General features: G+C 37.5%; 1 protein-coding gene across 2 annotated transcripts in view; it reads left to right on the top strand.

The window, feature by feature from the left end:
- Positions 1-24,735, top strand: part of LOC127933206 (endoribonuclease Dicer) — a 30,841-nt gene extending 6,106 nt beyond the window's left edge. For both annotated transcript variants that reach the window (XM_052530005.1, XM_052530006.1), the window contains exons 5-29: positions 486-639; positions 755-882; positions 1,031-1,165; positions 4,172-4,332; positions 4,451-4,619; positions 4,701-5,173; positions 6,664-6,796; positions 6,883-7,125; positions 7,197-7,351; positions 7,432-7,564; positions 8,040-8,115; positions 8,189-8,328; positions 8,525-8,704; positions 8,896-9,109; positions 9,747-9,900; positions 10,050-10,232; positions 10,320-10,425; positions 10,517-10,692; positions 11,618-12,437; positions 13,475-13,627; positions 15,173-15,947; positions 17,392-17,660; positions 19,307-19,469; positions 19,649-19,724; positions 20,610-24,735. In XM_052530005.1, the coding sequence (XP_052385965.1) occupies positions 486-639; positions 755-882; positions 1,031-1,165; positions 4,172-4,332; positions 4,451-4,619; positions 4,701-5,173; positions 6,664-6,796; positions 6,883-7,125; positions 7,197-7,351; positions 7,432-7,564; positions 8,040-8,115; positions 8,189-8,328; positions 8,525-8,704; positions 8,896-9,109; positions 9,747-9,900; positions 10,050-10,232; positions 10,320-10,425; positions 10,517-10,692; positions 11,618-12,437; positions 13,475-13,627; positions 15,173-15,947; positions 17,392-17,660; positions 19,307-19,469; positions 19,649-19,724; positions 20,610-20,775 (5,535 nt within the window). In that variant the 3' untranslated portion in view covers positions 20,776-24,735. The remainder of the gene's footprint in view (positions 1-485; positions 640-754; positions 883-1,030; positions 1,166-4,171; positions 4,333-4,450; positions 4,620-4,700; positions 5,174-6,663; positions 6,797-6,882; positions 7,126-7,196; positions 7,352-7,431; positions 7,565-8,039; positions 8,116-8,188; positions 8,329-8,524; positions 8,705-8,895; positions 9,110-9,746; positions 9,901-10,049; positions 10,233-10,319; positions 10,426-10,516; positions 10,693-11,617; positions 12,438-13,474; positions 13,628-15,172; positions 15,948-17,391; positions 17,661-19,306; positions 19,470-19,648; positions 19,725-20,609) is intronic.
- Positions 24,736-25,125: the final 390 nt, after the last annotated feature.

Raw genomic sequence — 25,125 nt, forward strand, 5'->3', positions numbered from 1 at the left:
ACATCGCCTTTTTTTGTTTAATTGAAAATGAAATGGAAATCATACATCAAAGTAATCACAATTCATTTGTATTATAATCCCTTTATACAAATATGATATATGATATTTATTGTTTTTTAAATAAGTGTCTTATGCTGACCAGTCTGCATTTTTTGTGATGATAAATACAGTAAAAACTGATTACAGTTTAAAGTAACTGTTTTATTTGTTGATATATTTCAAAATTTTATTTTTTCCTGTCCTTTCAATGCTTATTTGTATCCTGTTTTGTTTTTTTATTACCAATGTTGAAAGCAGTTATGCTTAATATTTGTAAGAAAACCATTATACATTATTTATAGAATCTTTGATGAATAGAAAGTATTTGAAAGATACAATAATAAATGTCTTCACTGTCACTTTTGATCAAATTAATGCACCTTTGCTGAATAAAAAACAAACAAACATATAGCTGAATAGTTTCACTAATTGCATTTTCCCACCAGGTTGAACTTCTTGAAGCAGCTCTTGAACACAATACTATTGTCTGCTTAAATACTGGCTCAGGGAAGACCTTTATCGCAGTACTCCTAATCAAAGAACTCTCCCACCAAATCCGTGGAGAGGATGGGAAGAGAACAGTTTTCCTGGTGAATGCAGGTGAGGACTTGTCTAGTCTGCCATGTGACGTTAACACATTGAAACATGATCGAACTCTTTCTGTATGTTTATTAATCTTAATTCTGATTTGTTCTTTATTTTTTCCCGATTGAAGAATCATCTGTGGTTCAGCAAGCATCTACTGTAAGAACCCACTCTGAGCTCCAGGTGGGCGACTACATGTCAGAGGACATGACATCTTGGCCCGAGGAGATGTGGAACAGAGAGATGATGGAGAATCAGGTATGATTATACATTTTTCTTTTTAACGTGCCTATGAATTTATTCATATAATTGTTGAACGGTTTGATGAGGTGTCATCGTGCAGTCTCTCTTCTGTGATATTCTCCCGTCCTCATCCCTGTCTTTTCCATAATGTCTGTTCTTTCAGGTCCTGGTCATGACTTGCCACATCTTCCTCCATGTGTTAAAAAATGGAGTCTTGCCACTATCAAAAATCAACCTGCTGGTTTTTGACGAATGCCACCTTGCAATCACAGACCATCCTTATCGGGAAATAATGAAGGTGAAATTGCAGACTTTTACAGCAACTGTCAGTGTAAAGAGATGGATGATAAATGTCTCATTTAAGTGTCACTCCTCAGAGATGCTTAAAAATCTGTCAATCCATTTTTATAGTATTAATGGTCATGTATTTACTTCTGGAGATAAGATGTTGTTTCATATCTAAAATGCATTCTAACTGAACGTTTTAGTTTTGAAGGCTAATACTTTCTAGCACAAAAACCAATAGTCCACCCAAAAATGAAACAAAATTCTGTCATTATTTACTCACCCTCATTTCAAAGCTGAATGTGTGTGGAACATAAAAGATAGGGTTTTTGAGAAATGTGTCCTTACAGTGGAAGTCAACGGGCTTCAGTGTTGTTTGGTTCCTAGAGTTCTTCAAAATATCTTCTTTAACCCTCATGTGGTGTTCGGGTCAATTTGACCCGGAGAAGATTTTCTTTTTCCCGAAAATAATAGTTAATGTTATCGCTTTGGACTGAAACTTAGTGACTTTGTTCCCAAAGGGTTTAACTAAAGTTAAAAAAAATTTGGGAAATTTTCTTACTTTTTTGTGGGGGTTTTGTTACCTTGTTACACTTGTGGTGTTCCCGGTCAAAAATGACCGGCCTATAAAAAATAGCTTATAAATCACTCATTATACCATATTTTCACCCAATCTTGGATTCAATCTTTTTGTCAACTTGTTCTCTTTCAATTAGGACTGGTTTTATATTTCTGTTTGCATCTGATTAATCGTGGGCCTCATTTATCTGAGAGTAGGCATCTCATTTTTTGAGTAAAAAACAAATAATTTATGAGTAAATTTGGAAATATGAAAAAAAATTATGAAAAAAATGGGTACTGTTGATCACACTAGTCTACTCTAATGTTTCACCAGGAACTTTGTTTTGAAACTTTTGTTTTGTAAAAAATATGGCACATAGTCACACTTGTGGTGTTCCCGGTCAAAAATGACCGGCCTGTAAAAAATAGCTTAGAAATCACTCATTATACCATATTTTCACCCAATCTTGGATTCAATCTTTTTGTCAACTTGTTCTCTTTCAATTAGGACTGGTTTTATATTTCTGTTTGCATCTGATTAATCGTGGGCCTCATTTATCTGAGAGTAGGCATGGTCAAAAATGGTCACAATGGCCGACCATTGAAAGTGAATGGGAGAGACTGAAAATAACAGAACAATTTAGTTTTCAGGAGCATGTTCATTATTTTCATGTACACATATGAGCACATGTGCTTGCAAACATCGAGCCCTTGGACCTGTGCATGTATCGATACATTTATACACACGCTACCCAGACACACACACATTAAAACACACAAACTTTTTTGAGTATTACACAAGGAAAACCTTCAGGAGGAGGCTGTTCCTAGAAGAGCTGGGGAAATCCATGGTGACCCCCCTGATACAGAGGCGCCAAGATATACCCAGAGCACTGCCCTCTGCTACATTGGTGAGACACATACAAACACCAGAACCAGGTACTTCAGCTGGCACAGGCAAAGGAGAGAAACAAAAGAGAGGCAGTTTGTGTGCCCCAAAAGATGTGAAAACAGGCACTGTCTGTTTCAAATGCAGAATGCACATTTGCAAGGCACATACATTATACTGTTGTCAGTCATGTGCATAAGTGACACAAAATGACCAATTGCAAGTTACTTTAAAAATGCTTTTGTTAGTCACTTGCATGAGTTCACACAGAGACCGTCACAGTTTCTTATTTTGGTTAGTTCATAATTTGGAAAACTGAAAGAAAATGAACAGTGTTTGATTTGTGTTCTCTATATGACAGCGTTAATGTGTTTATTTTTTGTATGTCACAATGGTCAGATTTGTCAGGAAACAGCACAAGTGTTACTGTGCACCCCTTTTCTGAAAATTAAAGCATTTCAAAATACAAGCCCTGTGTTTTGTAAACTTCTACATTCACTTTCAATGGACGGCCATTTTTGACCGGGAACATCACAAGTGTGACTTTGTGCCATTTTGTACAAAATAAAAGCATTTAAAAAAAAAATTCCTGGTTAAACATTAAAGTAGGCTAGTGTGATCAACAGATGAAACTTTTTTTCACCTTTTTCACAATATTGACAAAATTATTAACAAATAATGCTTTTTTCACTCAAAAACTGAGGTGCATAAGCTCGGATAAATGACTCCTACAATTAAATAGTTTGACAATTAAATGCAAAACCAGTCCTTATTGAAAGATAACAAGTTGACAAAAAGATTGAATCCAAGATTGGGTGAAAATATGGTATAATGAGTGATTTCTAAGCTATTTTTCACAGGCCGGTCATTTTTGACCGGGAACACCACAAGTGTGACTATGTGCCATATTTTTTACAAAACAAAAGTTTCAAAACAAAGTTCCTGGTGAAACATTAGAGTAGACTAGTGTGATCAACAGTAGCCATTTTTTTCATAATTTTTTTTCATATTTCCAAATTTACTCATAAATTATTTGTTTTTTACTCAAAAAATGAGATGCCTACTCTCAGATAAATGAGGCCCACGATTAATCAGATGCAAACAGAAATATAAAACCAGTCCTAATTGAAAGAGAACAAGTTGACAAAAAGATTGAATCCAAGATTGGGTGAAAATATGGTATAATGAGTGATTTATAAGCTTTTTTTTATGGACCGGTCATTTTTGACCGGGAACACCACAGGTGTTATTGGGTTTTGAACACCACATGAGGGTTAATGCAGAAGAAAAAATGCCATACAGGTTTGGAATGACATGCAGGTGAGTAAACAATGACAGAATTTGAACTTTTGGGTGAATCATCTCTTTAAATATAAAGATTGTCTGAATGCAAATATTTTAACTTCTCTGAATATGCAATCTTTTCTAAGGAGAGTCATATTTCAGTTATAACCCTTAGTTACAAATGCAACAATTAATTGACTTTAATTCAAGATAGATCATATTGTAAGGTGGTTGGTGAACCATTTCTGCATATGTTTTATTAAACAGTGCCAGTCTTCTTTACAGATTTGTGAGGGTTGCCCAGGCTGTCCTCGCATTTTTGGTCTGACTGCTTCCATTTTAAATGGCAAATGTGACCCTTGTGATCTGGAGGAGAAGATTCAGAACCTGGAGAAGATTTTGCAGAGCAATGCAGAAACTGCCACTGATCTTGTGGTGCTGGATAGGTACGTGTAGGATTTCCACTCTGATGTATTTTAGCTTTTATTGCAGCTTGTAGAGCAGACGTTTTTTTTACCAGTATTATTTATTATAGATGTTTCTTGCATGTGTGTTTATATCCAGGTATGCGTCCCAGCCTCGTGAGGTGGTGCTGGACTGTGGGCTGTACCGGGATCAGAGTGGGCTCTCTGAGAGGCTTTTAAATGAGCTGGATGAAGCCCTTAATTTTCTTAATGACTGCAACTTATCTGCTCATAGAGAAGATAGAGATCCCACATTTATCTCCAAACAGGTTCTTTCATTAGGCTCTTAATTAAAGCAACAATACTCTTGACATGAACTTGATGTTGATTGTGTGATTGTTTATCCCAAGGTGCTGAATGACTGCCGAGCCGTGTTGACTGTGCTGGGCCCTTGGTGCGCTGATAAAGCTGCGGGAATCATGGTCCGGGAGCTGCAGAAATATATCAAACACGAACAGGAAGAGCTGAACCGCAAGTTCCTGTTGTTCACAGACACCATTCTGAGAAAAATCCATGCCTTATGTGAGGAGCATTTCTCCCCAGCTTCCTTAGACCTGAAGTTTGTCACTCCCAAGGTCATCAAACTTCTGGAGATTCTCCACGAGTACAAGCCATTCGAACGGCAGCAGTTTGAGAGTGTGGAGTGGTACAATAATCGCAATCAGGACAATTATGTTTCTTGGAGCGATTCTGAGGACGAGGATGAGGATGAAGAGGCAGAGGCAAAGGAAAAGCCTGAAGCTAATTTTCCGTCGCCTTTTACCAACATCCTCTGTGGAATAGTCTTTGTGGAAAGGCGATATACTGCAGTTGTTTTAAACAGGTGTGTTTTCACTGTCTTTCTTGGAAAATGTGTACAGTCTTTGGTGTCACATGACTCTTCAGAAATCATTCAGATATTTGGAGCTCAAGAAACATTTGTTGATTGCACAATCGATCGGACCAACCAAAAAAGTTTCGACAATGAAAATAGGAAATCGATTTTAACCAAATATGTACACTAGTAATTTTAAAATAATTAAACAATTAAAAAATATAGATGTAACAAAACTCACAAACAAGCAGAAAAAGAAAATAAAGAATTCCGAAAGTGCAAGTATGCGTTGCGAAAGCTAGATATAAAATACCAGCAATTTTACCTGACTACAAGACCCAGTGACGTCGAAAGCGACCTCTCTGCGTTCACACCAAACGCGAATATAGCGCCTGTCGCGAATGATTTCAATGTTAAGTCATTGTAAAGACACGTTTACGTGCGTCCAGAGGTCTCGCCTCAATCGCGCATCTAGTTACAGGAGATTCTGAGTTATGAAAAGGACCATTGCAAGCAGTCCTAGCCTTTTGGTGCATTTCCTTAAGCCTGCCTAGTGCCGTCTAGCCTAAGTGTCGGTTACGTTCAATAAAAAAACACACATGGCCTGTTCTCAAGTCCAAATGGGTTGAATCATTACTTAAAATAATCTTGGAGATTTTTGAATTGCCTAAATCATAAATACAGCCGGGTTGAAGTCTGCAGTGATGTTTTTCTTTTGTTATGGCAGCCGTCCCCTCTGCATATAATTTTTTTCGAGAATGTTGCACTCCTGTTCCTGTTCTGCATGAAACTTCATGCCAATAAATAAGGAATATTGCTGACTTCCAGCGCTCTCTTTGCATTCGTCCGTTATTTGACGTTGAAAAAGGAAACGTGTTTTTTTTTTTCGACATGGAAAATCGATTTTACAATCGATTCAATGAACACTTATGTCTTAAAAATCGAAAATTATCAGCCTTAATTATCAGTATCAATAATATTTCAAGATTCTTTGATCAGTAAGTTTAAAAGAACCTAATTTATAGGAAATAGAAATCTTTCAAAATGTGTAAAATGTCGTTGTCACTTTTGCTAAATTTAATGTATCCTTGTTGAATAACAGTATTGATTTCTTATGAATAAAAATAAATAAAAAAACCTTGATCACCCGAATCTTTGATTTACTTTGAAAGATTGCTTATTTAAAGGGATGGTTTACCCAAAGATGAAAACCTTTGTTCGTTTTTGGAGCACAGATTAAGATCTCTTTGATGAAATCCAAGAGCTTTCTAACCCTGCATAGACAGCAATGTGATTACCATGTTCAAGTGCCAAAAAGGTAGTAAGGATATCAATAAAATAGTCCATGTGACATCAGTGGCTCGACTGACATTGAAGAGATAAAACTGTTGAACAGGATGCACAAAAAGCATTATGATTGGTTGAACCACTGATATGAAATATCCCTTTAAATTATCTAAAGGTACTTGAATGCACCTTGTATTTTTTGTGTGTATCAGACTTATCAAGGAGGCAGGGAAGCAGGACCCAGAGCTGGCCTACATCAGTAGCAACTTCATCACAGGCCACAGCATTGGCAAGAACCAGCCTCGCAACAAACAAATGGAGGTGGAGTTCAGAAAACAAGAGGAGGTGAGTGAGTCCTAGAAAGTTTCTCATGGAACTTCCTAAGCTTGTGCTCATCATAATTTTTTTTGCTGATCCACATTACTGTCCAGGTCCTGAGGAAGTTCAGAGCCCATGAAACCAACTTGCTCATTGCAACCAGCATTGTGGAAGAAGGCGTTGATATTCCAAAGTGCAATTTGGTCGTTCGGTTCGACCTGCCGACAGAGTACCGGTCATACGTGCAATCCAAAGGTCGCGCCCGGGCTCCAGTCTCCAATTACATCATGCTAGCTGACAGCGAACGGACAAAACCATTTGAGGAAGACCTCAAGACCTACAAGGCCATAGAGAAGGTCAGCAGGTTTAATGAGTTTTCCTGTGTGTGCATTAAAATGTGTCATTCTAATAGTTGTACGTCTTTTAGATCCTTCGAAATAAGTGCTCGAAGTCAGCAGAATGCAGTGATTTTGAACTGGAGCCAGTGACCGATGATGACAACGTTCTACCACCGTACGTCCTGCGCTCAGAGGACGGCGGCCCCCGTGTCACGATTAACACCGCAATTGGACACATCAACAGGTCAGTTTCCTTTTCTAAATCAAAGATTGCTATATTTTATATTTTTAGATTAATGTCATGCTTAAATGTGTGTTGTACAGATATTGTGCTCGCTTGCCCAGTGATCCGTTCACTCATCTTGCTCCAAAGTGTAAAACCGTGGAGCTTAAGACTGGAGGTTATAAGTCCACACTCTTCCTACCCATTAACTCACCACTCAGAGTTCCTGTCACCGTGAGTTCTTGTCCATTAATTTTTGCTAGGAGTTAAAGGTAGAGTTTAGCCAGACTGTCAGAGTTTCCTCACCCTTGTGTTATCCCAAACCTTTAAGACTGACTTTCTTGCATTGAACACAAAAGGAGATTTTTTGAAGAATGTTCACGCTGCTTTTTTCCATACAATGAAAGTGGATGGAAACCCTGAGCTGTCAAACTCCAGAAAAGTTATTTATGCATGATTTGTCTTAGACACAGACTGAAATTTAAGATTTTCAATGACAATCTTTCCTTGAAAATCCACGGCAGCAATGTTCACCATTCACCTTCATTGTATGAAACAGAATAGTTTGGATGTTGTTTTGTGTTCCATGGAATAAAGTCATACAGATTTTGAAGGACATGAGGATTTTTAATACAAAAATGTGTGCAAATTTTCTAAAAATCCCTGATTGAGAGTAAAAAGTCTTCTAAATGTTTCTTCATCCCTTTAGGGGCCAACAATGAATTGTGCAAGACTTGCTGAGAAAGCTGTTGCTCTTCTCTGTTGTGAAAAGCTGCACAAAATTGGTGAGCATGAAAAAATATTTCTGATGCATTGTTGGGACTGAGATGCATTGACTGATGCGAGATTTGTTTCTAGGTGAACTGGATGATCATTTGATGCCAGTGGGAAAGGAAACTGTGAAGTATGAGGAGGAGCTGGACCTTCATGATGAGGAGGAGACGAACGTACCAGGAAGACCAGGCTCCACCAAACGGAGACAGTGTTATCCAAAAGCCGTAAGTGTCATCAACCCGAAAATACCTTTTTAAAATGTTTTTTGGTACCATCATTGTTTGGGGTTGGTAAGTGTCTTTTGCGCACTTATTTGACCTGTATTGACATGTATTTGACCAGGAATACAGTGAAACTAATATTGTGAATTTTAACATCTTTACGGTCATCATTTGATCAATGGGATATGCTGTCTTGTAGATACCAGAGTGTCTGCGGGGTTGTTACCCTGTGCCAGAACAGCCTTGCTACCTTTACGTCATAGGGATGGTCCTCACCACCCCTCTTCCTGATGAGCTCAACTTCCGGCGGAGGAAGCTGTACCCACCGGAGGACACAACCCGATGTTTCGGCATTCTGACAGCTAAACCAATACCTCGGGTGATCATCTTTTATTTAACTTCTTTCTGAATCTGGAGATCTTTGGAGAAGAACTGACCAATCTTTATTCATTGTGAATTGCTTTGAATTCAGTTGCATTAATCCTTCATTTGATATTTGATTGTCTTATGTACGACTTGCCTTGGACTTTAAGTAAACAACATGCTTTTTCTCTGCTTTTATGTCACCAGATCCCTCACTTCCCTGTGTATACACGTTCTGGTGAGGTGACTATTTCGATTGAGCTGCAGAAGTCGGGTTTCACTCTGAGTGTGGGGCAGCTGGAGCTGATCACACGTTTGCACCAGTACATCTTCTCCCACATCCTCCGTCTTGAAAAGCCAGCACTAGAGTTTAAGCCCATAGAGGCAGATTCTGCCTACTGCATTCTACCTCTCAACATTGGTGAGTGCTGATGTCAGTCAGACAGAGATGTTGTCTTGTCTCAATGTTAGATTAAAGTTAGGACAAAACACCCAATTATGACCAGCATTTTATTGAGATGTTTCCTTTAAAACATCTTCCGAGGTAATCCATTCCACAGCACACAGACCCAACTAATAAAAAAAGAAAAATGATTTTTTTTTTTTTTGGACAGCGCCGGGACTTTTATTTTAACTGCACTGACATGCACAGGACCTTGCATTCTTCATCTTTATTAGTCAACAGTTTGGAAACTTTCATAGAAAGAAATTAAATTATATTTTAGAGTATTATAGATTTATTAAAGTCTCTTATTTTTATTACAGAGAACAGAGAAGCAAACACTAACTTTCTTGTATGCGGTCTGGATTCTGAAAATGTGCATTTACGTCATTTAAACAAGTCTTTAAATATCTAATAAATATTTAATTCAAAGTATTTCACAAACATTAGTGAACACAGCTGTTAAATCATATGAAGAGTAATTTTGTTACTTGGTTACATTCTTATGTTCATTGTAATTAGCATTACATAATATATCATCTTTATTAGTTTGAATCTTTATTAGCTTTACTACCACTTGTTGCCGCTCTAGTCCTGTAACTTCTGTTCTGTTTAGTTGAGGATTCCAACACGTTGGACCTGGATTTCAAGTTCATGGAGGATATTGAAAAGTCTGAAGCACGCATTGGCATTCCAAATACTCAGTACACCAAGCAAAACCCATTCATTTTCAAATTGGAGGACTACCAGGATGCTGTCATCATTCCAAGGTACAAAAGTAACTTAGGGATATTTCAGTCTAATTGTACTTGCAATTAAGCTTTCATTGACTGTATACTGTATACATATTCATAATATTACTGTATACTGGGCTTTAGTTTTCACTGAAGCTGAACTATGTCTCGTTCTTTCCTCTCAGGTATCGTAATTTTGACCAGCCACATCGGTTCTATGTGGCTGACGTTTACACAGACCTCACCCCACTCAGTAAATTCCCCTCTCCAGAGTACGAGACTTTCGCTGAGTACTACAAAACCAAGTACAACCTGGACCTGTCTAATGTTAACCAGCCCCTACTGGATGTGGACCACACATCTTCAAGGTAGGGAAAAAAAAGACATTCTGGTATGTGCTCTTTTTTTCCTTTCTGAGAAATTCATTATATGTCCACGGTGGTCTTTTGCTGTAGATTGAATCTTTTAACGCCCCGGCACCTTAATCAAAAGGGGAAAGCCCTTCCTCTCAGTAGTGCGGAGAAGAGAAAGGCCAAGTGGGAAAGCCTACAAAACAAACAGGTATTAACTGATGGAAAGAATTTGCAGTGATAATTATAAGTCATCATATCTGAATTAAGTCGAATCACGTCTACTGCTCCATCTGCTTTAGATTTTAGTTCCGGAGCTTTGTGCCATTCACCCCATCCCAGCCTCTTTATGGAGGAAAGCCGTCTGCCTTCCCAGCATTCTCTACAGACTTCACTGCCTTCTGACGGCCGAAGAGCTGCGGTCTCAGACAGCCATTGACGCTGGTGTTGGAGCTCAGACCCTACCTCCTGATTTCAGGTCAGTAAAAAAAAACACAAACCATTTGCATAACACACATTCACTCTTTTCCAAACTCGAGTGAGCTCTCCATAGACTGCATTGTCTCTACACTAGAACATATTATACATTGTTTTGACAAAATTAATCATCATAAGAAAATATGCTTTGCAATAATGCACTCCATCAAGCTCATTTTAAACAAATGGTGACTAAAGTGGCAGAAAAAGAGTTTATAAATATTATTATAAAGCATTGTTAAACGGTATTATAAAGCATTGTTAAAAATCATTGATTCTAATTAGTGGTTGAACTATATATTGCCAAGAACGATATATTGGCCAGAAAATTGTAATTACTGGCCAATTAAATTGTTTCTGCATTACCGATAAATGTTTGAAGTGGACTTTTATTTTGGCACAGTTTAAATATGCAGGACTTTTATTTTGACAGCGTTGAGAATTCCAGTGTATGAGTGCAGTATACATTTTATTTTTATTTAATTATTTTACAGGTTTATTTTTTATATCAATTTTTTTTTCTTTCCTAATGATTAATTTTCTTATTTATAATGTTGTGCCATATATACCTCCCCCCCCACCACCACCACCATGGTACCAGCATTGTCATTGGCCATCAACATTTTTTTATCAACCACTAATTCTAATTTCAATATGATAACATAGTCTTTTGCAGTGTACTTTATTTTTATAAAAGTGTTGTATAGTTACCTTAGCAACATGCTAATAACAAACTCTATTGGATTCATTTGTAACTCGAGTGATATGTGTGGGACAGAGAGTTACTGCCTTTAAAGCGTTCCGTTTCATTTATGGGTTATCATCTCCGTTAGAGTGCTATCTTAGACAGCAGCTGACTTCAGCAGTGATAGCATTTTAGAAAGTGCTCCCATTTGAGTCCTAATGTTATTGAATATTAACCCCAGGTATCCAAATTTGGATTTCGGGTGGAAGAAATCCATCGACAGCAAGTCTTTCATTTCCTGCCCCAGTGCATGTATGGAAGACGACGATCACTGTAAACACGACACAAGCTCAGATTCAGACCACACTGCCCAGGAGGGCTGCAGTACAGAGAGCTCCCAGCCTCCAGAGGGCGCTCTCCCCTGTGAGAACTGCAACACACCAGATGAAATGCTAGAAACCCACATGCTCGCTGTGACTGATCTCCAGATGCCGAACAAAGACAAGAGTGACTGTGTCTTTTCCTGTAACCTCCTCAACGGCACTCGGAGCAACAGCGACAACCTTCCACACAGACGTGACATTTGCCAATGCTCTCAGCTGGGCCCTCTGGAGAGTGACCTATCAACACAAACCACTACCTCAGTTCCTGTGAGGCCCTCTCCAGCCGGCGAGCCACAGCCCCAGCCCAGCGATGAATGTACCCCAGGCAGGAACTCAGATCTCTGTGACAGACATGTGAAAAAACCTACCTCAAACTGTTGCCCCAAACCAGAGATGGCAACCAGCACCACAGCACCTTCAGAAGTGTCATCAGAAGTCTCTTACGTGACATCTACATCAACCTGCACAGGTCCAGCCTGGGATTCTCCCAAAACCTTGGGCCCCAACCCCGGCCTCATCTTGCAGGCCCTGACTCTCTCCAACGCCAGTGATGGCTTCAATCTGGAGAGGTTGGAGATGTTGGGCGACTCTTTCCTGAAACACGGCATCACCACCTACCTGTTCTGCACTTACCCTGACGCCCACGAGGGCAGGCTGTCATACATGAGAAGCAAGAAGGTATGATTCAGATAATTAGACTAACTGCAAAACAAAACAAAAAACACCTTAGTTACCACATAATAATGCATTGTGAGCCACAGATAATATTTTTGTATTTTGTAGTTGTACTATTATTATATATTTGGAAATCAAGTTATACTTTTAATAAATTTTTACAAAAATTCACAATTTTAATAGCTTCTTGATTTTACATAGTTTAAACATGTTTAAATATTATTCTTATTGGTACAGCATATTCTTAAATATTTATTAATGAATGTTAAATACACCAGTAAAAAAGCGAAAGCTAATAATTAAAACAAAGATTGCTGAAGTGTGTTTTACAGGAAAGTATCATTTCAGTTTTTCTGCTTCAAAATTTCATGCTTAACTCGATGTGTTACTTGCTGTTTCTTTGTAATGGTTAAGTTTAAATAATATATATTGAATTATATTATATATTAAAAAGTTTAACTTTAATATACTTAAATATGAGTAATACTAAACTGTATTCCTATGTATTATTAAATATTAATATATATATATATATATATATATATATATAATACTATTAAACGCAATGCTACTATTATTGTTTATTTTTATGTTACAATTTTTCATTTATTTTATGTTACAATTCAATTTATACAGTTTATTTTTATGTTAATCAATTTAGCACCAGGATCTAAATTGTTTTTTTTTTGTTGTTGTTGTTTGTTTTGTAGATATTGACAGCCTTAGTTATACTATGTTTTAACTTGATAGTTGCATTTAGGTTCATTCTTGTAAAAAAAATTCCCTTTGCTTTGTACTAATAGAATATTCACTATGTAAAGTCTAACTGATATATTTGTAAGACTTGCATATTGAACTGTTTTCAGTTCTCGTCATGCATCGATTTGAAGTTACTTGTGTTTTAATGAGGAGATTATAATTCCATTCAGATTGCTGTTACCAATTTATAAAGGTCTTGGCAGCCGCTATGCCTCATATTTATTTGAATACTGCTTTATTTATTTATACTTAACAAACTTCTTTTGCTCCGATATCTCCAGGTCAGCAACTGTAACCTTTATCGCCTGGGGAAGAAAAAGGGCCTTCCCAGTCGAATGGTGGTGTCCATATTTGATCCCCCAGTAAACTGGCTTCCCCCGGGCTATGTTGTGAATCAGGACAAAAGCAGCACAGACAAGTGGGACTCAGATGAGGTATGAGTCAGAGACTGTCTCCGTTTGTTTACCAGATAGCTCAAGTCAAACTTAACCCAATATCAACATGCATCTTCATGCACAATTACGAGTCTGTTTACATGGCTTAGTGCCTGGAGCTGAGGAACATCTTGGCAGCGTTGTGCTGCAGCTGTTTCCTGTCATTGCCACGAGGGGGCAGGTTCATCCTTTGTGGGTGAAACTGGGTTTCAGAATGGAGGACAGAATTGATCCAGTTGGTTAATTTACATGGAAAAGAAATAGTCAGTTTAGCATGGAACACCTTTGTTTGATTGCACCTTTGGTTTTAAGATAATGCCAACGAATCTTCCACAGTTGTTGTCACTTTTTGTCTCCAGTGCTCTGAATACAAGTAATGGATGAAAAAGTAAAAAGGTAGAAACTTAACAAATTTACATATAATCCCAACCCACTAGAATTTCTGTGGAGTTAGGAAAACGCAAATGTTTATGGGTTCTATTGCCAGAGAACACGTTAGGCAGAGAAAATGTTAGCCTGAATGAACTGTTAAGTCGCTTTTAAGCGTCTGCTAAATGCATAAATGTAAATGTAGAATGATTTCTGAAGGATCATGTGACACTGAAGACTGGAGTAGTGGCTGCTAAAATTAGATCTATTAAACAGCTGTTTTAAATAGAAATAATGTTTCACAATATAACAGTTTTTAGTGCATTTTAGATCAAATAATTGCCATTTTAGTGACTTCTTTTAAAAACATTAGATAATCTTTCCAGCCACCTAATGTTTTTTTCAAATTATCAAAACAAAAGCAACTTTTATTCTGTGATTTGAGAATGCAATATTATAGATTGTTAAAATCTTATAACGGTGCATACATATATCTTGAAAATTTGCAGGCCTTAACCCAAGGCACAATTCAAAGAAACATGTCAGGTCAGGAAGAGGTGCCACAATTTCTTAAAATGAAAAATCATTTTAAGTCACAATTTTCCATCTGTGTTTAAGCATGTGTAATGTATTAGGACATGTGCACAGAAAAATGGAAAGAACTCTGCTTCTGGTTTCTACCAGCCCTCTCCATGGTTTCGGCGGAGACTGTCTGTATGTTTTGGGTGGCTCTGTGTGGTTCAGGGTGTATATGTATGATATGAATGTACTGAATTTACCTTGCGTACTGTAATTTTAAGTGTCACTTCCATGTATTATTACAGTATAAGGTGTCAGGGGTATTAACATTTTAATGCATATGCAATAGATGTTTTCTCATATGGTAAGTATTATGGCATATTAATGAAAAAAATAATTGTTGGGGTGCATTTCAGCTTTTGAATCACAGATTGGATGAGTCATTGACTTGGACTGGATGTCTCAGCTCTGTTGAGCTCTCCTGAGCAAACATAATACTGTGGTTGAACTAAAAGACTTTTAAATTGTAATCTTTGCAAATCTGTTGTTGAGACTGAGCCTTGGCTTTACAGGGCTCTTAGACTCGACGTTCCTTTCGTGATGTTGTTTGTTTTGTTTGAACTGTAAGACAATGGGAAATCTGTTTTTGTTTCTCAGAATAAAGATTTGGCCAACGGAAAAGCCAGTGATAATGAGGAGGAGGACGACGACGATGAGGCAGAGGATGTAGAGGTCGAGCCGTCTAAAGAAGAGGTCAACGTGGAAGATGAGCTTGAGTACTACTATGAGCACATCAGATTCATCGATAACATGCTTATTGGCTCCGGCGCCTTTGGGAAGAAAATCTCCCTCCAGCCGGCTGAGCCCGGCTCCGAATGGAAAGCCCCCAAAAAAGCCCACAATTCTCACTTTTCCCCAGACAGTGGTGCTGACGAGTTCGATTACAGTTCCTGGGACGCCATGTGCTACCTGGACCCCAGCAAAGCTGGCGAGGAGGATGACTTTGTGGTGGGCTTCTGGAACCCCTCAGAGGAAAACTGTGGCACGGATATTGGGAAACAGTCCATCTCCTATGATCTTCACACCGAGCAGTGCATCGCCGATAAGAGCATAGCCGACTGTGTGGAGGCGCTGCTGGGGTGCTACCTCACCAGCTGTGGGGAGAGGGCGGCCCAGCTGTTCCTGTGCTCCCTCGGCCTGAAGGTGCTCCCGCCGGAGAAGCAGAGTTCAGGGGGGTCGGCCAAGCTGCAGTACGGCTGGCTGAAGATCCCTCCGCGCTGCATGTTTGACCACCCGGATGCTGAGCGGACCCTCAACCACCTCATCTCTGGCTTTGAGAACTTCGAGAAGAAGATAAACTACACGTTTCAAAACAAGGCATATCTTCTGCAGGCTTTCACTCACGCCTCGTATCATTACAACACCATCACAGGTCTGTGGACATTATTTACACTGCATGCTTCCTTTTAGGATTGTGGTCTGATTCAATCAATTTTTCCTTTAGTCATTTTTAAAAGACACCCTCTTCCCAATCCTAACTGAACAAAAACAGTACTGCTTTTGGAATTTGTGGATACTACTTTATTTAAATTACCACTCTTTACAACAAATATTATTATATATTATATTATTTCATTTCTAATAATAATAATTAATTAAATGTATATTTTAATTTATATTTGTATTATAATAATAATAATAATAATAATAATAGTAAATTCATTAAAACTATTTAATAAAAATTATATAATATATAACATAAAATACAATTATAATTTGATAACAATAATTGACGGTAATGTTAATTTATTTTTAATTTCATAAAATAAGCTATTTAAAATGAACTATTATTATTATTATTATTATTATTATTATTATTATTACTAGTACTATTATTACAATACATTTTTATGTAATAGGTCTTTTAAAGATTTTATAATATAGCTTATTATATTATTTAATATAATAATGATTATTCTATTAAATTATATGCAAAAAATATTATGCATTATCTCATAAATTTCTGTAGTTAACACGTTGATTTGAGTAACATAAAATACATTGCATATAATTTACAAAAAATATTAATACTGTAATATACTATAAATTATTAGTACTGGTATTCCACACATATCCCAAGTGTGAGATTATGTATGTAATTGTATAACTGTCTTTTTCAATTTGCCTTAATTTTTAAAAAAGTAATTTTACAACAAAAATCTGATTTAGTTGGGTAAGTATATTTGATTCTAACCAAAAACTTGTGAGAACTTTTTAAAAAAAGTTTTATTATCATGGAGATGCGGCTCAAAAGAATCATTTATTTACAAATCAACATACACTCATCGCACTGTATTTTTGTTGCATGCACCTGGAGAAAACAACTACAGAAAACAAATACCTTTTTTTTTTTCGGACTATAGGTCGCACCTAAGTATAAGTCGCATGAGTCCAAAATTGCGTCATGACGAGGAAAAAACATATATAAGTCGCACTGGACTGTTCGCATTTATTTAGAACCAAGAGAAAACATTACCGTCAGAGGGCGCTCTGTTTTCAGCGGTAGACTACAAGAGCACTGAGCAGCATAGAGCGCCCTCTCATGGCTGGAGACGGTAATGTTTTCTCTTAGTTCTTTTCTCTTGGTTCATGTCAAATTAATTTTGATAAATAAGTCGCACCTGACTATAAGTCGCAGTACCAGCCAAACTATTAAAAAAAGTGTGACTTATAGACCGGAAAATACGGTATGTATTTTCAGTTGTGTTTTTTACAATCACTTCATATTTCTTTTGCTGTGACTGTGATGTATTAATGTTCTGTGATATAAGTGCTCTCTTTTAAACCTTCTTTGTATCACTCTGAACTTTGGACAGATTGTTATCAGCGGTTGGAGTTCCTCGGTGATGCAATTTTAGACTACCTCATAACAAAGCACCTTTATGAAGATCCCCGGCAGCACTCCCCAGGCGTGCTGACCGACCTGCGCTCTGCACTTGTCAACAACACCATATTTGCTTCCCTGGCTGTCAAGTACGATTACCACAAGTACTTCAAAGCGGTCTCGCCCGAACTGTTCCACGTGATCGATGATTTTGTGCAATTTCAGCTAGAGAAGAATGAAATGCAAGGAATGGATTCGGAGGTGAGCTATCATCTCACCATTATCTGTTAAAGATATTAGGCTTTGGAAACGATCATTTAATTTATAGCATTGTCGACATACATGTATAATATTTCATGAAGATTTAGTACCGTGACATCCTATCATTGGCGGTCATCTTGAATCCGGTCTGTGTTTGCATTTGTTTTCGTTTTTGGATTGTAAAAATGCAGTTGGATTTAATTTATTTTGAAATGGTTATCTTGGCACTGAATCGCCTCTTGTTTGACTGGAAAGCATTTTATGCCTAAGGGACAACACTGGATACTGAAAGAGGAAAGACAATGTTCCCCTTAATTACAAAGCTGGGTAATGTTGTCCTTAATATTGGACATTTCGATCTTTAAACAAAATACTAAAAGTAATTGATCGCAGTTCATTTTGAGAGGAAATACCATTACAGTACCAGCATAGCTGTCAGTTCACATTTTAAGTTACGACCACAGTTATTATTTTTTTCTGCTGTTTGTTGTGTGTGATTTAGGGGTGTCCATGGTTAACCGGTTAACCGATTAACCGTTAAAAATTGCGTAACCGAGTGAAACATTTTGCTCGGTTAAGTGACGTCAATGGCGTGCATTGAATTTAGTTGTAATACATTTTTGCACCACCAGAGACCGCCAGAGCGCTCCCAGACATTTGTAATGTCCACAAGAAGAAGTCATTTTTCTAATATGAAGCGGGCAAAAAAAAAGTACAGCGTTGGAGCACTTTAAAATTGAGAGTGACGGGGCAAAATGCAAGTATTGCAATACAGTGCTTAGATATACTTCAAGTACAACCTCGTTGTTGTAATCTCAACAGCCAACACCCGGGCATCATTAGGCCGGTCAGGAGCGAAAGCATCTCAGCTGTGTGGCGTGTCTGTTTTTAATTCGGCTCCCATGTTAAGAGGTTAGAGCTTGCCGACTGCCTGCGTGAGACGCGCGGCTCAGGCGCGGCTCGACGCGTGCATGCTAGAAATAGAACTGACGCCTTGTTGGAAGCGTTTCCAGGCAAAATATAATAGGAAAATATGTTTATATGTCATTTTGTACACAAATACATATTAATTCATGACATTTTGATATTTGAAAGTCTATAGGTTGACCTTAATTCAGATATAAATGTAATTAAAAAAAATAATTATCGATTTTCAAATATTGTACCTGTCAAACATGATCATAGTCATAGCCTTAGCGAGGCGGCCGCGGAGCCTGCTTGTTACCTTCGCCTAAACACGGAAAGTTACATAACCATTACTAGAGCCTGTTCCTTTATAACATAGCCAAAGGTCGGTGTATATTTGCTTTATACATTTTAGGCTTATTCTCAAATACAGATTGTGTTAGTGGGCGGGATTATTAAGTAGTTTTAATAGGACAATTTGACCGGAGAGATTAAATTTTGTCGGACATTTCTTTTTTTTTCTTTTTTTGGCCAATGTCTGGAAATTACCGGACAACGGAAACCCTGGCGCACATTATGGTTAACCGATTATTAACCGCTAAGGGCCTCGGTTAACGGTTAATGAAAAACTTGAAAACGTGCAGCCCTAGTGTGATTAGTTTGGGGATGTGAATTTGACATGGATAAGAATAGTTTTCTGTCCTGAAAGGAAACACTTATTTTCTGTGAATCTTTCATAGCTTCGCCGATCAGAGGAAGACGAGGAGAAGGAGGAAGACATTGAGGTCCCCAAAGCAATGGGAGACATCTTTGAATCGCTAGCTGGTGCAATTTACATGGATAGCGGGATGTCACTTGAGACAGTTTGGCAAGTGTATTATCCAATGATGAGGCCACTAATAGGTAAGGGCCAAAGACGTACAGACGAGTAAATCAGTTCTGCATTTCTGTTCCGTCTGATTGTCTGCCGGCTCATGTGGCGAAGACCACAAGTTCAGTTGTTATCAAACATCGTGCCATTTTTATGCATGATGAAATGCCAGATTGAAATGCGCTGCTTTTGTTTTTGCCTCGTTTTCTAGAAAAATTCTCCGCTAATGTCCCTCGATCCCCAGTGCGAGAGCTCTTGGAGATGGAACCGGAGACAGCTAAGTTCAGGTGGGAATGTCTTTTCCTTATGCGCAAGCAACCTTTTAACATAATCACCTAGCAAAATACACAGCAAAATACACCCATATTAGTAATTATTTGAATGAGCGAAACTTGATACACTATATCACTATGTGGTTCAGAGAAAATATGAGGTCATTTGGAAAGAAACCTGAACTTGACGTCAGTTTTCGAGGTCCTACAACCTTTTTATAAGAGATTAGAAGCTGTAATGTGAATATGGCTGGTTTGATGCCAACATTTTTGCTTTGGTATCTCAGGATCAAAACTAAAAGTTAGCCTTGTGATAATTCTTAATAATATTGGTAATTAATATTATGATTGAGTCTATGTATCAAAATTGTGTGGTTCATCTCATGATTTATAATAATATATATACAAATTATAATTTTGTTAGTTATAAATTGTATATGAAATTATGCATAATATAGTTAATAAGGATAATATTATTATTATTATTATTGAGAGATATATATATATATATATATATATATATATATATATATATATATATATAATTAAAAACAAAATTGCTACTACTAAACCAGATACTATATGGTATTCTTGATGGTTGAATTTAATTGAATTTTAATTTATATCCCTCTCAAGGCAGGCGTTGCTGATTTGCAACAGTTAAAATCTAACTACCTTATTACTCTAGATACATATTTTATGTATCTGGAGTACTAAAAACTTGTTACTAAAACTTAATTTGAGCCTGAGAGGGTTATATTTATTTAAACCGGTTTTGTAGTTATCTATTTTAAGTGAATGTTTATTGTTATTGTGTCATTGTCATTTGTATATAATCGTAGTCATATTTCTGTGTTTTTTTGTTTTGTTTTGTTTGTTTGTTTTTTCTGACTCTGATAGCCCTGCGGAGAGAACCTACGATGGAAAAGTACGGGTGACGGTGGAAGTGGTGGGCAAAGGCAAGTTCAAAGGCGTGGGACGCAGCTACCGGATAGCCAAGTCAGCGGCCGCCCGCCGAGCCCTCCGCAGTCTCAAAGCCAATCAACCTCAGGTCCAAAACAACTGAGCTTCAGACAGCAGACACCCCAACGCACCAGTCAAAAACACAGCAGAACCCTCTCGGCACCAGTTTACGACCGAGGGAAGAATCGTGGCCGACTGTGTTCTCACTGGGGTTGTCAAACTCAAATGAATTGAGTCAAAAGATTTCGGCGTAATTCACGTAGGGTTCATATTTCATTTTATTCTTTACGTGCGCAAACACAATCTTTTTTTTTCCCCCAGCTTTGTTTGATCACGAGTGCTTTTTTTGTATTGCAAGTGTTAAGAAAAAGGTCAGCCCCCCCCCCATTTTTATTAACATTAAAAAAGTTATATGCTCTGCTTTGTGGTAGTGGTTAAACAAAAAAAGCTTATTGGTAGTATTACAGTGTACATAGTTTAAACTCCAAGGCATCAACTAAATAAGAAAAAAAAAACAGTGACATCCAAACACGAAATTCCTCAGTCTGTGCACTAGTGCCTGTTTAGCTGCCGTTTGGCATGAAAGGCACATGGAAAGAAAGATGGTGTTGATGTGAAATGTTTTTCTCTATTTTAAGATGATATATTCTCAGTCGAAATTGCACTTCTCTAGGGTCCGCTTTATTTCAACGAGAATAAATCGTTTAGATCTGTATTGAATTGAGAGAGAAATGCCCTCGCATCCTTAAGATGGATAGGAATTTGACATTCCTGATTACTGTAATCAACATACTTGTAAACGGCACTTGAGGATGTGTATGTTCGTGTAGCCAACCGGATGGGTTGTATAGACGTCATAGAACTATGTTATATAAAAACAAAAACAAAAATGAGATTAAATGTTTATTATGGCATATTCGTTGATACTTGGGTTTCAGTAATGTATTTTGATACTGATATTGATGATATTTAGTTGTCTTTATGAATATTAGATATCTCCATAGACTGACTTGACTGACTTAGTTTTGATATGACACGAACGATAAACACATCACCTGGGAAAATATGCTGCAGATTTTATATTAAAAAAACGGAAAGAGAAAAATAGGATCGGATAATTCTGTAAGACACAAAGCACCTTTACGTACCGTCTTTAGGACAAACCGATATTTCGCTAGATGACTTCATGTGCATCGCTTACCAAAGTCGATACTGATGCAGCGTTGTACCTGTTAAATCAATCCCTCAACATTCACACGTTTGGAGATGTGGTAACCAGCCTTTATTTTAGTGTAAATGTGTTGTAGCCTCTTGTCAAGCCTAAATGTTTTCATTTTAATAGGCATTCTTCACTTGAATACCTCAGTTAATTGCATGCATTTTTTTTTTTTTTTTTTTTGGTGCTATGTTTAAGCTTGAATTTCTCATCTTTTTGCACTGTAACTGTATTACCTCTTAATTTTACTTTTTGAACTCCATTGGGTTGATTTTCTGTTCTGTCAGCTTGTCAAGCTGTAGAAATTGTTTCCCCATTTGTTATTCTTTTGGTTTTTATGCTTGAAGGGGAAATGCTGAGAAAAAGAAAAAACTAAACAGAAACGTTCTCCGCACATAACCTTGATGCCTCTCATGAGCTCGGATTTTGCTTCACATGAAAATAATTGTGCATCTGACCAGAAGGGTTACTTAACACTTGAGAAAATCGATAGATTGCACTCTGATACGTTCTTATAAGCCATGCATCTCTCCTTTGTCTCTTACCAACTCTAATTACGTTTTTTTGTTTTTTTTTTTCAAAGAGACTGACACCATTATCAGTCGTTACCCCGGAAATAAGGATGCAAATTTTATGATGTACATTTTGACATCTTAAAGGCTACCTAACTTCCCCCTCCTTGTTCTGTCTATACTTCAGTTATGTTACGGACAAACTATTCCTGAAGTTACATAATCCCAGGCATTGCTACCTCAGAAGACCCTTGCGAATAGTTTGGCGTTATCATACAAGATTAATATATTTGTGGATATGCCTTTTTACAAATCCTAATGGCATTGAGGCACAGTATTGTATATGTTAGTCAGCACCTTACATTGGGATACATATATATTCTCATGACTATTTGCACTAGAAAACATTCCCACTGACATTATATTTGCATTTTTGTTTAATGGAGTTTGCTCTAAAGTGGTGCCTTTCAATCCTGTAACAATGATGAAACATCTAAACTCTCTCATTCTTTGCTACTGTAGCAGTTCTTTGCATTATGGTTTGCATATGTTTAAGGACTTTTGGTGCCATGCTTCATACTGGATATTGCCTTTCAGTTTTAGTTTGTTGTGGCATGAAAGTTTAGCATTTTCCTGCTTCTGTATCTCATAGGCTGTTAAAACTAAGTTCTAGCCTGATATAGCCAAGATTTCAGGAACGATTTGGGCTCCAACTGATGTACGCCTGATCTTGAGAGTGAGTGCAATCTGGTTCCATTTTAGCAAGAGTTGAGTGACCCTCTTTACATGATCTCAGTCACACCCCCAGAGCTGAGTATTGAAAGTCATTGGAAATTAATGGGTTTCCGTATTCCCTCAACCAATGGCGTGAGTTTGTGTATCAGGGTCAATGTGTGCCGGCCCTGCATTATGACACTGTTTCTGTAACACGTAACCCTCAGACTATTGCATCCTTTTGTTTGTTTGTGTGTTTCTTTTTTTTTTTTTCTAGCTTGTAATGTTTTTTTTGTTTTTGTTTTTTTGAGCCTCTGAAAGGCGCACACTTTATTCCTTCACGTTCTGTTTAAGCTTTCTTCTTTCTCACCGTTGGTTTTTGACTTTCAGAGAATGTGAAATCACACATATGGTGCCACCGCATGGATATGGAGATTTTTTATTTTTTTTCTCACTACCAATAATCGATCATCATGCCAGAGCTAGTCCCACAGAACAGATATCATTTTATAAAAAAAAAGGACAGAATTGGAGTCTTTCACCATCTGTGGGAGTGTTTTCTTAAAGTGGTCCTCCATCGTATCATATGCTGCAGATTGTATTTTCCTTCATGGTGGAGAATAATTTTTGTGTGTTGTTTTCTGTTTTCTTTTTAAACATGTAGCACAAATAAGCATTGCACTCGGGCGCCATACTTTACCTCATGTCAGAACGATAAAAAAAAAAAATACAAAACCTGTATATATGATGCCGTAACGTTTAAAGGAATAACTTGTGGTTTTGGCCTTGCTGCTGTTTGCATCGCTGGTATTTTACCAATGTATTTAAAAGTGATCGGAGAGATACAATGTGCCTGCAGGATATCATCAGAGAAAATACACTGTAGAAAAGTAGTTTCGAATCTCTACAATCTGGGGCTAAATATGTGTCCTATGTGTACATTCATGTCCTGCCTTAATGTAATACTTTGAATATGGAATAGTAATGTAACCCATCAAGTCCTTCGACTGGCATGATTTTTAATATGTTGGGATGGCAGTGTCCCTCATCCAGCACCCTCTTCCCATCCATATCAGTTATTGATTATAGAAATCCAGATGTATTAGTGCATGTCAGTGAAAACTTTCCCTGTCACCCACCTTGTATTTCCTTTTTTAGACTAAATGCATTATATAGATCTGATTAAATCAGCCCTACAATTTATTTAAAAGGGCTTTATTTCATAGCTAAGTGTCATACTTTTTTTTTTCTAAGGAAAAATGCCTGATTTAAAGTCAAATGCACTCTTAGCAGCAGCAAGGTGTTCAATGACAACATAGTGGGACTGAAATGAGTGACAAGCTCCTCTTGAAGGGGTTTATGGGAATGTTGAGCACCGTAGAGCACTAACAGGATGGGGATTTTAAATGGGGAATTATGGGCCACAAACTGCAGCGCAATTTCTGTATTTTTAAGGGACGTGTATTTAAGTGACTATTTCTCATCATACTGTATCAGTGCTGCAGTGGTTTCCATTCTGCACCTTATGGATCACAAAAACCTTTAGAAATTCTGTTTCCCCCTCTTTTTTGAGTAATTGTAGCTGAGTATATCTACAATAAAGTTATGGTATGGTCATTAATTTGTGGCTTATGTGTGTCCTTTATGTTGGATCTATATGCGTTTCCAGATCCTGAAAAAAGAAATGATGTATTTGATTGTTTTATGAGCTGAACGGCTGCGGCTACTAATACTGTGTGAAAAGCCGGTCACAGGCCACAGTGTAAGTCTGGGCTTCGCTGTGATGACCTCAGTATTTTCCTAACCCAAGGAGAGCTTTTGCCTCCCGTTTAAGAGTGTTTGGAGGCCGCATGGGTTTGGATGGACTCGGCAACCATGACCAATGTTTTAATCACATTTGCACAGTACCTTATGTAATAGATGAAGTAGGTATGAACTGTATTTGAGAGTATACCTTTTCAGTCTCTGCGGGCCTTTTTACGGTCTTGTGTATCCATTTCGCTGCTTACAC

The sequence above is a fragment of the Carassius gibelio genome, chromosome A17 (assembly GCF_023724105.1).
Source record: "Carassius gibelio isolate Cgi1373 ecotype wild population from Czech Republic chromosome A17, carGib1.2-hapl.c, whole genome shotgun sequence".
Lineage (NCBI taxonomy): Eukaryota > Metazoa > Chordata > Actinopteri > Cypriniformes > Cyprinidae > Carassius > Carassius gibelio.